Source organism: Phyllopteryx taeniolatus, chromosome 14 (assembly GCF_024500385.1).
Source record: "Phyllopteryx taeniolatus isolate TA_2022b chromosome 14, UOR_Ptae_1.2, whole genome shotgun sequence".
NCBI lineage: Eukaryota > Metazoa > Chordata > Actinopteri > Syngnathiformes > Syngnathidae > Phyllopteryx > Phyllopteryx taeniolatus.
Genome location: NC_084515.1, coordinates 25822019 through 25839467, shown reverse-complemented (window position 1 = coordinate 25839467; position 17449 = coordinate 25822019). Strand labels below are relative to the sequence as shown.

Here is a 17449-nt window from a genome sequence, read left to right as displayed (position 1 = left end):
GGTGGGGAGAATACTTTTCATTTCCAACAACACGCCTTCCCATGAGGAAGCAGAGTCTGGGTTCTCTGAGGCAGGCTCTCCTGTCGCTGGGGTTGAGGTCACCGAGGTGGTTAAAAAGCTCCTCGGTGGCAAGGCCCCGGGGGTGGATGAGATTTGCCCGGAGTTCCTAAAGGCTCTGGATGTTGTAGGGCTGTCCTGGTTGACACGTCTCTGCAACATCGCATAGACATAGTGGACTGTGCCTCTGGATTGGCAGACTGTGGTGGTGGTCCCCCTATTTAAGAAGGGGGACCGGAGGGTGTGTTCCAACTACAGGGGAATCACACTCCTCAGCCTCCCTGGTAAGGTCTATTCAGGGGTGCTGGAGAGGAGGGTCCGTCAGGAAGTCGAATCTCAGATTCAGGAGGAGCAGTGTGGTTTTCGTCCTGGCCGTGGAACAGTGGACCAGCTCTACACCCTCGGCAGGGTCCTCGAGGGTGCATGGGAGTTCGCCCAACCAGTCTACATGTGTTTTGGGGACTTGGAGAAGGCATTCGACCGTGTCCCTCGGGGAGTCCTGTGGGTTGGTGCTTCAGGAGTATGGGGTACTGAACCCCCTGATATGGGCTGAATTTGGTCTGCATTTCTGGCAGTAAGTCGGACTCGTTTCCGGTGCGGGTTGGACTACGCCAAGGCTGCCCTTTGTCACCGATTCTGTTCATAACCTTTCAAGCCGTGCTCTCCAAGTCTCACTGGAGCAGTTCGCAGCAGATTGTGAAGCGGTTGGGATGAGAATCAGCACCTCCAAATCTGAGACCCTGGTCCTCAGTCTGAAAAGGGTGGCGTGCCCACTCTAGGTCGGGGATGAGATCATGCCCCAAATGGAGGAGTTCAAGTATATTGGGGTCTTGTTCACGAGTGAGGGAAGAATGGAACGGGAGATCGACAGGCGGATCGGTGCAGCGTCAACGTCTTTCGGCTGGCCTGGGAACGCCTCGGGATCCCCCCGGAAGAGCTGGATGAAGTGGCTGGGGAGAGGGAAGTCTGTGTGTCCCTGCTAAAGGTACTGCCCCCGTGAGCCGACCTCAGATAAGCGGTAAAAAAATGGATGGATGGATGGATGATTTGCAAATCATTGTATTCTGTTTTTATTTATGTTTAACACAACGTCCCAACTTCATGGGAATTGGAGTTGTAGAACACCTCAATGGCACGGGGACCTACGCGAGGATCCTGTTTGTGGCTATCAGCTCTTCGTTCAACATCATCATCCCCGAACTCCTCTCCTGCAAACTTCTCCAGCTCAGCGTCTCACATGCCATCTGCCAGTGGATTTACAGCTTCCTGACGGACACCATCTCATCCACATGCACCACCAGTACCGGGGCGCCCCAAGGATGTGTCCTCTCTCCGCTGCTCTTCTCTCTCGACACGAACGACTGCACCTCAACACACCCGACTGTCAAACTCCTGAAGTTTGTAGATGACACCACAGTCATTGGCCTCATCAAAGACGGTGACGAGTTTGCCTATCGACAGGAAGTGGAGTGGCTGGAGTTGTGTTGCTGCCGACACAACCTGGAGCTGAACACGCTCAAGACTGTAGAGATGGTCGTGGATTTCAGGAAGCATCCTTAGCCACAGCTGCCCCTCACGCTGTCCAACTGCCCTGTGTCAACGGTCAAGACCTTCAAGTTCCTGGGAATTACAGGACCTGAACTGGGAGCTCAACATCAACTCCATCCTCAAGAAGGCCCCGCAGCGGATGTACTTCCTGCGGTTTCTGAGGAAGCACGGCCTGCTAGAGGAGCTTCTCATCAAATCAGTCTTGTGCTCTTCCATCACAGTCTGGTTTGGTGCTGTTAGAAAAAAAAAGACAAACTCAGACTGCAACGGACAATCAAAACTGCTGAAAAGATTGAAGGTACCCCCTCCCTAACCTTGAGGACTTGCAGGCTGCCAGAACGTGAATGTGAGCATATGTGTGCCATATTCACGTTTGTATTTGCATTGTTGGGAAAAGGGTTCCATAATTGCAAGCTGAGGGGAAATGGGAAATGTCCCACCATGTTTTTTATTCCCAGCTGAAGAAATTGGGTGGGATGTTTGTGTTTAACATGGATTTTGTCACTTTGAGGTTTTAAGTTGTGTTGTCTTTGCTCCGACTTAACACAAATTTGACATACCAGCTCGGCGGTGTTAGCAGGATGGCCGCATTCATCTGGCTTGAATAAAAAATACTCCCACATTGTCGCGGTGGCATTAGGCTTTGGAACTACTGTAATTCCATTATCTGTTCAGCTACTGGCTCGCCGTCAGAAAACTTCATTTACGTGAGCGTCCGCATTGTCAAACGCACGTACACGTGTACACACGCACACGGCCAATCAGACAAAGGGTCCCCGCTCTTCACTACATAGACATACACATGGCAAATCAGACGGAGGGGCATCCACAATGTAGTTGTATTTGAGCTCCTAATCAACTGGTGTCAAACTCAAGGCCCAGGGACCAGATCTGGCTCACCACGTCATTTAAAGTGGCCCACAAAAGCAAACCAACGTTCTTGCTAAAATATCAATATTGAAAATTGTTTTCACATTTAATAATTTTGAGAATTGCAAGCACTTTTTGTTACCAGTTCCCATTTTAAAATAAAACTAATAATAGCCGAACAGGTTTCATTAGCTTCTGATTTAAAAATAGTTCTCAATTTATTTGTAATAGGAAGTGATTATACACTTACAGTATATGTTTTCACAGTCATAACAGCCCCTGGCGGGAAAACATAACTACAATGTGGCCCAGGCCAAAAATAAGTTTGACACTCCTGTCCTAATGGAATGGAATAGAGTATTTAAGTTGAATGTAACTTAAGATACCTCGTTTGAAACAATACTTGACTCCATTACCAAGTTAACAAAAATGTATTATTTACATTACCAAATTATTTTAGTTCCTACCACAATCGTTTTTTTAATTGAACATGTTTTTTTTCACCAACAAAAGAAACAAAGCCATGGCCTGGTTAGGCTTCTAGTATTTACAAAAATAGACAAAATCTGCCTCACAAACTGGTATCGTCCTCTTCTTGATGAAGTTAGTTTCAGGTGCTCTCCAGCATGCTGACCTTTCCTATTTCCTTTGGATTGAATACTGCCGAATCTGCAAACAAAAAATTACAAGATTTACAATGACTGATACTTTAAATAAGTGACATGAGAAATACTGACCAACTGGGGACATTTCCCTGTGGTCGACAGGTGTCAAAGAGTCTGAAACAAGCAGATGACCCTGTTCAACACGTGATTACTGCGTTTAGCTGTGCTGTCATTACTCACAAATTAAATTAACTGTATGTCCCAGTGTGTTGTTCTTGCGCTGTAATTGTGTTGGTGGCTTTGAAAAAAGGAGTTGGGTTCCACCTATACAATATCAACAACAGCATGGAAGGCCCGGTAACATCGGCCTATGTTTGTGCCAATTCTGCCACTTCCCAACCAAGCACGTCAAACACCATACAATCTTAAGACTTATAAGTGTATCTTATAAGATTGTCCTTAGGTCTGATGTGTGTTAAGAGTGGATTCCTCCCGATGTTAGGGTCTGAAACAGATCGGAGCCAACAATTTTAAATAATTAACCTGTTCAATATTTACGATGAAAAGTCTTCATGTGTGTGGGGGAGAGATGATTTCTCCCGAGTTATGACTCCGAGAATGGTGACGTGGCACGGAATATAGCCAAACAAAAACCACCCTCCCCTCCTTGAGCCGTCACCTTATCGTGGTGGAGGGGTTTGTCTGTCCCAATGATCCTAGGAGCTAAGTTCACGCCCCTAGTAGGGTCACCCATGGCAAAAAGGTCCTAGGTGAGGGACCAGACAAAGCACGCCTCCAGAAACCCCTATAATGAAAAAAATTAATGGATTTAGGTTTCCCTTGTCCAGACGCAGGTCACCGGGGCCCCCCTCTGGAGCCAGGCTTGGAGGTGGGGCTCGAAGGTGAGTGCCTGGTGGCCGGGCACCCATGGGAGCTGGGCAGTGGCCGAAGGCGATCCGATGTCAGGCTACAGAAACTGGCTCTAGGGACGTGGAATGTCACCTCTCTGGCAGGGAAGGAGCCCGAGCTGTTGTGTGAGGTTGAGAAATTCCGAATAGATATAGTCGGGCTTGCCTCCACACACAGCTTGGGCTCTGGTACCAGTCCTCTTGAGAGAGGTTGGACTCTTTTCCACTCTGGAGTTGACCATGGTGAGAGGCGCCAAGCAAGTGTGGGTATACTTATTGCCCCCCGGCTCAGCGTCTGTACGTTGGGATTCACCCCGGTAGACGAGAGGGTAGCCTCCCTCTGCCTTCGGGTCGGGGGACGGGTCCTGACTCTTGTGTGTGCCTATGCACCAAACAGCAATTCGGAGTACCCACCCTTTTTTAAGTCCTTGGGATGGGATGCTGGTGAGCGCTCCCGCTGGGGAACTTCAATGGTCACGTGGACAATGACAGTGAGACCTGGAAGGGCGTGATTGGGAGGAACGGCCCCCTCGATCGGAACTCGAGTGGTGTTCTGTTATTGGACTTCTGTGCCTACCACGGTTTGTCCATAACGAACACCATGTTCAAGCATAAGGGTGTCCACACGTGCACCTGGCACTAGGACACCCTAGGTCACTTTTCGATGATCGACTTTATGGTTGTGTCATCTGACTTTTGGCCACATGTCTTTGACACTCAGGTGAAGAGATGGGCGGAGCTGTCAACTGATCACCACCTGGTGGTGAGTTGGCTCCGATGGTGGGGGAAGATGCCAGTCCGACCTGGCAGGCCCAAACGTGTTGTGAGGGTCTGCCATGGAACGTCTGGCAGAATCCTCTGTCAGAAGGAGTTTCAACTCCCACCTCCGGCAGAACTTCACCCTCGTCTCGGGGAAGGCGAGTGGACCATGTTCCGCGCCTCTATTGACGAGGCGGCTGACCAGAGCTGTTGGCCGAAAGGTAGCCGGTGCCTGTCGTGGCGGCAATCCCCGAACCCATTGGTGGACACCAGCGGTAAGGGATGCGATCAAGCTGAAGAAGGAGTCCTATCGGGCCGTTTTGGCCAGTGGGACTCCTAAGGCAGCTGATGCGCAACGGCTCGCCAAGCGGAATGCAGCTTTGGAGGTCGCTGAGGCAAAAACCCGGGCATGGGAGGAGTTTGGTGAGGCCATGGAGAACAACCTCCGGACGGCTTCAAGGAAATTCTGGTCCACCATCCGGCGTCTCAGGAGGGGGAAGCAGTGCACCATTAACACTGTGTATAGTGGGGATTGGGCGCTGCTGACCTCGAGTCGGGAAGTTGTGTGTCGCTGGGGAGAATACTTCGTAGACCTCCTCAATTCCACCGACACACCTTCCCATGAGGAAGCAGAGTTTGGGGTCTCTGAGGCGGGCTCTCCTATCTCTAGGGTTGAGGTCACCAAGGTGGTTAAAAATCTCCTCAGCGGTAAGGCCACGGGGGTGGATGAGATTTGGCCGGAGTTCCTAAAGGCTCTGGATGTTGTCGGGCTGTCCTGGTTGACACGTCTCTGCAACATCGCATGGACATCGTGGACTGTGCCTCTGGATTGGCAGACTGGGGTGGTGGTCCCCCTTTTTGAAAAGGGGGACTGGAGTGTGTGTTCCAACTACAGGGGGATCACACTCCTCAGCCTCCCTGGTAAGGTCTATTCAGGGGTGCTGGAGAGAAGGGTCCGTCAGGAAGTCGAATCTCAGATTCAGGAGGAACAGTGTGGTTTTCGTCCTGGCCGTGGAACAGTGGACTAGCTCTTCACCCTCGGCAGGGTCCTCAAGCATGCATGCAAGTTCGCCCAACCAGTCTACATTTATTTTGTGGACTAGGAGAAGGCGTTCGACCGTGTCCCTCAGGGAGTCCTGTGGGGGGTGCTTCGGGAGTATGGGGTACTGAATCCCCTGATACGGGCTGTTCGGTCCCTGTACGACCAGTGTCAGAGTTTGGTCGGCATTGCTGGCAGTAAGTCGGACTTGTTTCCGGTGAGGGTTGGACTCCCCCAAGGCTGTCCTTAGTCAGTGATTCTGTTCATAGCTTTAATGGACAGAATTTCTAGGTGCAGCCGAGGCGTAGAGGGGGTCCAGTTTGGTGGCCTCAGTATTACATCTTTTCTTTTTGCAGATGATGTGGTTCTGTTGCCTTCATCAGGCCGTGATCTCCAACTCTCACGGGAGCGGTTTGCAGCAGAGTGTGAAGCAGCTGGGATGAGAATCAGCATCTTCAAATTTGAGACCATGGTCCTCAGTCGGAAAAGGGTGGAGTGCCTTAAACTGACGTTAATGACAAGTTATGGTGCCTCCAATTAGTGAGAAATGTATAGATAAATTGCTTCACAAATCCCACTAAGATTAATGAAATTTGCTGACAAACCTTTTTTATTTATTTGTTATTGTTAAGCATCTGAGTGCCTTGATAAGCGCTATATAAGTGGTATGCATTATTATTATTGTTAAAGTAACATTTTCAATAATCATAGACTCAGTAAATTCATATGCAAGAATATACATTTTAGAAGAACAAAATAATGCAAAATAATTTAAGCAACTATAGGTTTTGCTATTCACACAGTACCCTAAAATTGTAGTTGTTATTTCGTCTGCCGTTGCCTGGGTGACTTGTGACCTCAAAAAAACCAAATGGGCTGCTTAACTTGCATTCAAGAACAACATAAAATGCTTGTACAACTGATAATAGAATCCATCCATCCATCCATTTTCTGAGCCGCTTCTCCTCACTAGGGTCGCGGGCGTGCTGGAGCCTATCCCAGCTGTCATCGGGCAGGAGGCGGGGTACACCCTGAACTGGTTGCCAGCCAATCGCAGGCCACATAGAAACAAACAACCATTCACACTCACAGTCATGCCTACGGGCAATTTAGAGTCTCCAATTAATGCATGTTTTTGGGATGTGGGAGGAAACCGGAGTGCCCGGAGAAAACCCACGCAGGCACGGGGAGAACATGCAAACTCCACACAGGCGGGGACGGGGATTGAACCCCGCACCTCAGAACTGTGAGGCTGACGCTCTAACCAGTCGGCCACCGTGCCGCCTTGATAATAGAATGTTACTCAAAAATCCTCATTTCAGTCAAGAGATGGCGGTTGCAAAAGAAGTGACCACTCATGCTATGGCGGATACATCTGAGCAGGTATCTCACTAAAGCAGATTAGCCAAAGCCTAAACCTGACCAGCGAGACCACTTTGTATCCAAAGAGAGTATCCATATTTTGCTGTACATTGAAAGGTCACTATTTAGTTTTGAATCGCATTTAAACCTGTATACTTTGCATCCAAGAGGCAAACAAAACGCTAGCATTAAAGTTAGCATGCTATGTCACTAATCGTGATTAGCATTTTTCTTTACTGCAAAATACGTTCCTCAGAACACAACAAAAAAATACATCAAGTACTCACTTTCAGTCGGATTACAAATAGTCCAAAACTAACTAGTAGACTCTCCAGCCACTTATATTGTTACGAGAATTGCTTCTTCGGCGTTAGCTTGCTTCCGTGCTTAGAGCCACAGTGCAAAATGGACAATCATTGCACTGGTCTTTCGAGAGCGTTCCAGGTTAAACTACACCCACCACTACCTAATTAAAGGTGTGTCATCCAATGAAATTGAAGAAACCAAAAGATTGACATGTACAAGTTAGGTAATGAGAAAAAAAAAAAACTGTACCATCATTGTACATTTTACAAACTTACTATGAACGAAAAAACATTTATCAGAAAACAACAAAACAAAGTGGTTGAAATAATTGACATGAAGAGAGTCCGCTTTATCAGAAATAATTGTCAATTAGACATAATATATCGTTATTATTTTTAAAATATATGTAGTTTTATCCAACCAGTTCAGGGTGTACCCCGCCTCCTGCCCGATGATAGCTGGGATAGGCTCCAGCCCGAGTGAGGAGAAGTGGCTCAGAAAATGGATGGATAGTTTTATCGCTTTCACTTAGTATACTCAGAAATAACGCTTTGTGTTCATTATTTGGGCCACGAATAATTTTTTGAGTGTATTTCGTTTACCTTTTTTATTCACAATTCAGGAAAATAAAGACGAGAGTAACACTCCAGCTGCCACCATAAAAAAGTGCATTTCCAGCTCTTAAAAGGCTCTATAACAAGGGTCACCAACGTGGTCCACGGTAGCCCCCAAAGACCCCCTGAGTAGCCTGCGAGCCTGCTCTAACAATAGCCAACTAGTGATTTTCCCCCACTCGTCCCCAGCCGGACTTGTGATTTTCTAGCAACGTTGCATATTGATTTTTATTTGCCTTCTAATTATTGTGAGACGTTATTAACATTTATTTTCCAAACCGCTTATCCTCACTTGGGTCGTAGGCATGCTGGAGCCTATCCCAGCTATCTTCGGGTGAGAACCTGAAAACCCTGAACTGGTCGCCAGGCAATCGTAGGGCACATATCAGCAAACAACCATTTGCACTGACATTCACACAAGCAGTATATATTCAACATAATGTAATGTAGTATACTAAGAAAAAAAATGCCTTTTAATTGTCACAACAATACAGAAGTACAATATGATTGAGATGCGATGTATAAATGTATTTTGTTGTGCAATAAATACTACTGTCGCGTCTTAAGGTTAAAATACATCCATATTTCATAAGGTTAATCTGTTATGTTTGCTGATAAAAAAAATTGCTTTCCCAGTGGATATTTCATAGTGCAAACTGTTAAAATGTTTGTGATAAAATATTCAGAGTGAAACATCTTTCTTATACCAAGATGGCGCCTACCAGTGTGGTCGCCTCGGTAACGCGCTCTCGAGTATTGTTTTTGTTTTTGTGTTTTTCGTCCGTCTTTGGAGACCTTACACGACTCACTTACACAAGGGGAGACCTGCTAACCATCAAGGAGGTTACTCCGGACTTTCTGTCAGTTTTTTCCCCGAGTTACTCACCGGAGCGGCGTCCGTGGTTTTCGGCGCTTGGAGACGGAAGCGGCGCCACAGAGGGAAATGGGCCGGCATTCAGGTGAAACTCCGCAAGAGAGGACACAGATTGGCGTTCCTGTCGATCCACCTCGCGAATGTACGCTCCCTACCCAACAAAATGGATGAGCTTCATCTTCTGTTAATCCATCCATCCATTTTCTGAGCCGCTTCTCCTCACTAGGGTCGCGGGCATGCTGGAGCCTATCCCAGCTGTCATCGGGCAGGAGGCGGGGTACACCCTGAACTGGTTGCCAGCCAATTGCAGGGCACATAGGAACAAACAACCATTCACACTCACAGTCATGCCTACGGGCAATTTAGAGTCTCCAATTCATGCATGTTTTTGGGATGTGGGAGGAAACCGGAGTGCCCGGAGAAAACCCACGCAGGCACGGGGAGAACATGCAAACTCCACACAGGTGGGGCCGGGGATTGAACCCGGGTCCTCAGAACTGTGAGGCTGACGCTCTAACCAGCCAGCCACCGTGCCGCTCATCTTCTGTTAAAGACCAGTAAAGACTTCGGACGTTCCGCGGCCATGTGCTTCACGGAGACCTGGCTTTGCGACGCTGTACCCGATGGCGCCGTCATGCTTCCCGGCTTTCACATTCATCGAGCGGACCGCGACATGGAATCATCGGGGAAAACAAAGGGCGGCGGGATATGCCTCTATATCAACGAAAAATGGTGTACGGACGTCACGGAGCTCAGCACACACTGCAGCCCGCATTTGGAGTCGCTATTTTTAAACTGTAACCCATTCTACTCGCCACGTGAGTTCGCATCGTACATACTGGCTGGAGTCTACATTCCGCCTCAAGCTAACACGAACGCCGCACTGCTAACGCTCGCCGAACAAGTCAACGAAATTGAAAAAAAACACCCGGACTCACCCCTCATTATTCTCTGGGACTTTAACAAAGCTAAACTCAACCACGAACTCCCTAAATACAAGCAGCACATCGACTGTCCTACCAGGGAAAATAATACTTTAGACCACTGCTACACTACGGTAAAAAAACGCATACCGTGCTATACCTCGTGCAGCCCTGGGCTCGTCTGATCACTGCTTAATTCACTTAATACCGACGTACAGGCAAGAACTTAAATGTGCGAAGCCTACAGTGAAAACAGTGAAAAAGTGGACCAATGAAGCGAAGATGGAACTTCAAAGCTGTTTAGACTGCACAGACTGGAGTGTCTTTGAAAATTCAGCTGGCAGCCTGGATGAATATACGGACACTGTCACGTCCAATATCAGTTCTGTGAAGAGGTTTGTGTACCAACAAAATCATTTCGCACATTCAACAACAACAAGCCGTGGTTCACTGCTAAACTTAAGCAGTTTCGCCAAGCTAAGGAGGACGCATATCAGAGCGGGGACAGGGCCCTGTATAATCGAGCTAGAAACCAGCTGACTAAAGAAATTAACATTGCAAAGAGGTTCTATGCACCAAAGTTGGAAAATAAGTTTAGTGCAAACGACTCTAAATCAGTCTGGCATGCATTCCAATCGCTGACTAATTACAAGCGACGATCCCCCCAAGCTGAAAACAATAGCACACTAGCCAACGACTTGAATACCTTCTACTGCAGATTTGAAAAGGACAGTTTCACACCACACACTCACCCGGCCGCACCCGCGACCACAATCACACCTCTGACCTCTGCGTTAACCATCCATGAACAGGATGTGAGACGCATCTTCAAACAACAAAAGATTAATAAAGCGGCAGGCCCAGACCATGTGTCCCCATCCTGCCTCAAAGTTTGCGCAGACCAGCTCGCTCCAGTCTTCACACAGATCTTCAATAGATCTCTGGAACTGTGCGAAGTACCATCCTGTTTCAAACGCTCCACCATCATTCCAGTCCCCAAGAAACCTGCAATCTCGGGTCTGAATGACTACAGGCCTGTCGCTTTGACATCTGTGGTCATGAAGTCCTTTGAACGTCTCGTGCTGGACCACCTCAAGAGTGTCACAGGTCCCCTGCTGGACCCCCTGCAGTTTGCCTACCAAGCAAACAGATCTGCGGATGATGCAGTCAACATGGGACTGCACTTCATCCGAGAACACCTCGACAGTGCAGGGACCAACGCGAGGATCCTGTTCGTGGACTTCAGCTCAGCGTTCAACACCATCATCCCTGAACTCCTTTCATCCAAGCTTCTCCAGCTCAGCGTCTCACCTGCCATCTGCCAGTGGATTTACAGCTTTCTGACGGACAGGACACAGCAGGTCAGGCTGGGAGAGGCCACCTCATCCACACGCAGCATCAGCACTGGGGTGCCCCAAGGTTGTGTCCTCTCTCCGCTGTTCTTCTCTCTCTACACGAACGACTCCACCTCAGCGAACCCGACTGTCAAACTCCTGAAGTTTGCAGATGACACCACTGTCATCGGCCTCATCAAGGACAGTGACGAGTCTGCATATCGACAGGAAGCGGAGCGGCTGGAACTGTGGTGCGGCCGACACAACCTGGAGCTGAACACGCTCAAGACTGTAGGAATAGAGTTCCTGGGAATTACAGTCTCTCAGGACCTGAAGTGGGCGACCAACATCAACTCCGTCCTCAAAAAGGCCCAGCAGATGATGTACTTCCTGCGGTTTCTGAGAAAGCACGGCCTGCCACCGGAGCTGCTGAGACAGTTCTACACAGCGGTCATCAAATCAGTCCTGTGTTCTTCCATCACAGTCTGGTTTGGTGCTGCTACAAAAAAGGACAAACTCCGACTACAACGGACAATCAAAACTGCTGAAAGGATTGTTGGTACCCCCCTACCCACCATTGAGGACTTGCACGCTGCCAGAACTAAGACAAGGGCGTGCAAAATCCTCTCGGACCCTCCGCACCCCGATCACCAGCTCTTCCAGCTCCTTCCCTCAGGTAGGCGCTAGCGATCAATGCAAACTAGAACTAGTAGACATTCCAACAGCTTCTTCCCTCTTGCGATCAACTTCTTAAACACCTAACCTACAATTCCATTACAACAGGCTGGCAATTTTTTGACTTGAGTTCGTTGTCACATTTCTGTGGGGCCAATTATGTATTACTCGTGCACTCACTGTAGTTGTCTCGCCATGCTGCACTATTTGCATATACTGGCCACTCATGCCAGAGTAGCATCTGCTCCATTTGCACACTGATTGAGGAGTATCTGTAACATTTGCACAACCAACATTTACCCAGATTATCGCACTACTCGTCACTTTAAACCGCATACACTCCTTGAAGTCTCAGCGCCCTTTGCACAATGGTCATTGCACCGGACTATTGCAATATTAGTCATTCAAAGTGCTCTAAGTGCTAGAGGACTCTGCATCTTTTTGCACAATTGTTTTTTGTCAATGTCTTTATGTCTCCAAAGTGTTCTGTAAATTGACTGTCTGTTGTACTAGAGCGGCTCCAACTATCGGAGACAAATTCCTTGTGTGTTTTGGACATACTTGGCAAATAAAGATGATTCTGATTCTGATTTAAGGATCATTTGGTTTGCCATAAATGTAAGAGCATCTTCCCAATCATAGACGATCTTTGATATAGTCTTCTCTCGGTAGATGTCCAACTAGTGAACGTGAACTCTGAAAACGGCTCATAACACGTTGAACTGTGCTCTAAACTTTTCAGCCTTGGAAAACTTTCTTCTTTTTACTGTATCTATCTGATATTTGCATGAACACGAGACCTCCCATAAAAGCAAGATAAGAACGCCTTGTGTACGGAGCTTTCTTTATTAGTCCACTCGCTGTCTCCCTTCATATAGTTACGTGTTGTGAGGACAGCACAACTACAGTATTGATAAGTCAAGAACTTCTTTCTTTTTTTCTTCTCAAACTTGAATTATACACAGTTTCAATTATTCATGTTTTTTATTTTATTTTGAACAATATAGGAACACGTGATCATTCATGTCAATGTTGATTTGAAAACATTTGAATTTGTGGCTGATCAAAGAGAGCCGGGGGTTTATTGCTCCTGAGCAAGCCGGCAGACATCATTTATAGATAGGGACTCGCGCTAGCCCCGTCAAACGTAGGAGCGCTGTTGTGTTATGATGATGATGATGTTAATTCCATTTGTCTATCTAATTTATTATCCAGTGAGCGAACATTGTCAAGGAACGTATAGGAGGAGTTCTGCAGGGGTTAGCGTTTACCTTAGCTGTTAGCCAACCGCAACAACTGTGCTTCTGCATGCGGCCAAACCGCCCCTGCTCGCTCCTGTGTTGGCTTGAGTTGCTATGAGACAGCTGCTTTGTAGGCCGTCTTGCCGAGAGCTGCTCTCCGAAGGATGTAAGCGTCGTAGTTCGGAACTCAAAGTCAATGGATGCTCGTAATTTGAACGTGCTGGCAATCATATGCTACTACTATTTATTTACTAACTATAATTGACTTTTTTTGGTGTTGTAGGCGAAGAATTTTGGTAAAGAATATCCATGACTGTCGCAAGCCAATGCAAACGGCAGCCACTGGCGACTAGTGTGGCACAGAATGATATGGTTCTTATCAGTCCAGTTTTATCCGTATCGGACCGTTTAGCGTGATGTCATTTTTTTTCCCCAATATCGAATATTATCAGACCGATATTTATCGTGCATTCCTAATAATCAACAGAATGACAAGATAGTATAGGTTGTAAAAAACACATTTTAAAGAGCCTATTTAGTGTTTATGCCAGGAGATCATGAGAGACCAGGGGATGAAGCTTTGGTTGCTGTCTAAATACAAGATGGTGGACAAGCAAGAGGCCGAGGGATGCTGGGTGGGCAGAAGGCGGAGTGGTTCAGGTGTGGGGTCGGAAAAGGTTTAAATCAGGGGTGTCAAACTCATTTTAGTTCGCGGGCCACATCCAACCCAATTTGATCTCAAGTGGGCTGGACCAGTATATCCGTGGCCTTATAAGTTATTAATAACAACGTTTCAGCTTTTTTAACCATCTTTTGGTGTGCACATAATTACAACTCCATTTGGGAAAATATACACATTTATTGATTATTATCTTGTTGCCAATCTTGTTTCAAATCATATGAGGAATCTCGAATGTCATAAAAATGAATGCCTGGTCCGGACGGAATCTGTTGGATTTATCTTACCCAACATTATAAAAAATAGACACAAAAGGAATGAAGACACTGGTTTCTTTTTCTCATGAGGAGGGCGTATGGGAGATTGTTCAGATCACAGCCTCTCAACACGCTCTAAACAATCCCCCCCCCTCGCTCCTGCATTTATTTGAAATAGGAGGGATTTACAAATCATAATGTTCTAAGCAATAAGACACAACACAAAATATTTGATAATAAGAGGGTTTTTCCCAGACATAGTATTCTAAATAATAAGACACAACACATAATATTGAACCAACACCTGTCACGACCCGACCACATCCGATCACGTCCTTGGTCCAGGCGCCCTTCCATCGGATGATGCTGAGTCATCTTTTCGAAGGCGAGACATCTAAAATCGTCCATAATACTAATGCAAGCTAAGCAAATAAATGATAACTTCTACAATTTATCTAACAGAATCCCTGTTGAATTCATTAAACATGTTTGGCCAATAGTAGTGCCTCTATTTTTCAGAACAGTCAAGGAGATAAACAATAAAGGTAGAATTAGTAGCCATATGAACACAGCTTCAATTAAATTATTACTGAAATCGGCGAATTATCGGCCTTTATCACTGATAATGTAGATAAGACTAAGACAGGCTTCATTAAAGGTAGAAGTTCCACAAATAATGTCAGACGTCTGTTGAATTTAATAAACATGTTACAGCGAAAAATCGAAACGCAATCATCATGTCACTTGACGCAGAGAAAGATTTCGATAAAGTTAACTGGGCTTTCCTGTTTGCAGTCCTTAACTAATTTGCCTTTGGAGATTCATTTATACATTGGATAGCAACATTATACAATTCGCCGAAAGCGACAGTCACCAAAAATAGGATCAGTTCACAAACTTTTACATTACAAAGAGGAACCAGACAAGGATGTCCACTCTCACCAATGTTATTTGCAATATTCATCGAACCTCTTGCTGCCGCAAAATGTCAGAATGCTAATATTAAAGGTATCTGCTCACTAGTGACAGAACACAAAATCAATCTGTATGCTGATGACATTCTTCTTTACTGACAGGAACCTAAGTATTCTCTTCAGGCAGTCTTCAATCTCATTAAAACATTTTCACATATATCAGACAACTCTATTAACTGGACAAAATCAACAATACTCCCAATAACAGCAAACTCATGGACTCCTGCAGATCAAATCCCAGATTACCCTTTTCCTATAGGAAACATTAAGTATTTAGGTATCAATATTTCATCAAAACTCACAGAGCTAACCAATCTAAATTACACACCATTCTGGGAAAAAATCTCAGCTGATTTAAGAAGCGGCGGCACGGTGGTCGACTGGTTAGAGCGTCAGCCTCACAGTTCTGAGGACCAGGGTTCAATCCCCGGCCCCGCCTGTGTGGAGTTTGCATGTTCTCCCTGTGCCTGCGTGGGTTTTCACCGGGCACTCCGGTTTCCTCCCACATCCCAAAAACATGCATTAATTGGAGACTCTTAATTGCCTGTAGGTGTGACTGAGTGCGAATGGTTGTTTGTTTGGATGTGCCCTGCGATTGGCTGGCAACCAGTTCAGGGTGTACCCCGCCTCCTTCCCGATGATAGCTGGGATAGGCTCCAGCACGCCCGCGACCCTAGTGAGGAGAAGTGGTTCAGAAAATGGATGGATATTTATTTTTTATTTTTTTTTTCACACATTTTCGATCGGTTTGCATGGTGAGAGTACACATGCATCATGTGGGGATATTCTCCTCTTGTCCCTGTGTTTGCTCTTCCGGCGTCTGTGGTCCCGGGACTTTTTTTCCCCCCACTCCTTTCTGATTTTGGGGTTGGGGAACCACTGGGGCGACCTCCGGGGGAGTATTGGTGGTGTGATGGTGACTCGCCCATGTTCCGTGGGTGCTGGAGCGGTGCAGCTGGCACCCGCCTTGATCTCCCGCTCTGGTTGCTGGCGGGTCGGTGGGGCCCCAATGTCTCACTAATCACATCTGGGCACATGTACATATCAAAGGGTTCCTGGGGGACTGGATCGGATTGGGTTTCGGCACGTCTGTGCTGTTTCCCGGTCCATGGGCATTGGGTCCCTGCGGCAACCACTGGGTGGCCAGTTGTCGGGGCGACTCAGTGGGGCCGGCAGACCGCCTTGAGTCCCTCGGTGTGGGACGTGTCCCGTCCACCTGGCTGCTCTCGGGTGGATCCCTGGGCCCGATCCCGCCCCGTGATTGATTGGGTGGGGTCCTCAGCCTCCGCGGTGCGGGCACAGCAATTACAGGACACTTCTGTCAGTCTTTGTGCATGTAAAACAGTGTCAATTCACTTGCATGTATCCGCAGGCACACACCCCTGGGACTCTTTCACTGGGTGTGGGGTCACGCACTTACTGCAACAAATAACTAATGAATATGTAAATCGCTTGTGTATCCCCTCATTTATACTCTCGTCCTGTGAACTTTTATAATTTACATAATTAATCCCACCACACTTCAGTTGTACAGCCGGGTTCACGACCCTTGTCCTGCATGCTTCTTCTCCTGTCTTTGTCTTGTTCTATCTTGTCCTGTCTTTCCCTCACATGGTGTAACACTACAGCCCCATGCAACACTCATATTTAATGTTTCATTGTTGTAGATTATGTAATGACTTACTTCTCTCATCCTGTTTACAATTAGTGCTTTGTCTTTGTTTATCTCTCCCCTCTAGAAACTTTTTTCTGTTCGACTGATCGACTCTTCCTCTTTTCCTTTCGGCTTGCCCCTTTAGGGGTCGCCACAGCGCGTCATCCTTTTCCATGTAAGCCTATCTCCTGCATCCTCTCTCGAACACCAACTGCCCTCATGTCTTCCCTCACGACATCCATCAACATTGTCTTTGGTCTTCCTCTAGCTCTTGTCTGGCAACTCCATCCTCATCATCCTTCTACCAATATACTCAACTATTTCTCCTCTGGACGTGTCCAAACCATCAAAGTCTGCTCTCTCTAACTTTGTCTCCAAAACATTGAACCTTGGCTGTCCCTCTGATGAGCTCATTTCTAATTTTATCCAACCTGGTCACTCCGAGAGCGAACCTCAAGATCTTCATTTCCGCCTCCTCCAGCTCTGTTTCCTGTTGTCTCTTCAGTGCCACTGTCTCTAATCCGTCCATCATGGCTGACCTCACCACTGTCTTATAAACTTTGCACTTCATCCTAGCAGAGACTCTTCTGTCACATAACACACCTGACACCTTCCTCCACCCGTTCCAACCTGCTTGGACCCATTTCTTCAATTCCTGACCACACTCACCATTGCTCTGGACGGTTGACCCCAAGTATTTAAAGTCCTCCTCCCTTGCTATCTCTTCTCCCTGTAGCCTCACTCTTCCCCCATCACCCCTCTCATTGAAG

The 17449-nt window shown here is 47.0% G+C and overlaps 1 protein-coding gene across 6 annotated transcripts in view; it reads left to right on the top strand.

The window, feature by feature from the left end:
* LOC133489270 (xenotropic and polytropic retrovirus receptor 1 homolog) overlaps nucleotides 1–17449 on the top strand; it is a 246898-nt gene that overhangs the window by 208958 nt on the left and 20491 nt on the right. Inside the window, exon 16 of one of the 6 annotated variants that reach the window (XM_061798173.1) lies at nucleotides 6143–6733. The exons of the other annotated variants lie outside the window; for them this stretch is intronic. Coding sequence (XP_061654157.1) covers nucleotides 6143–6146 — 4 coding nt within the window. The 3' untranslated portion in view covers nucleotides 6147–6733. Of the gene's footprint in view, nucleotides 1–6142; nucleotides 6734–17449 lie in introns of those variants that run through there. 6 annotated transcript variants of the gene reach the window in all.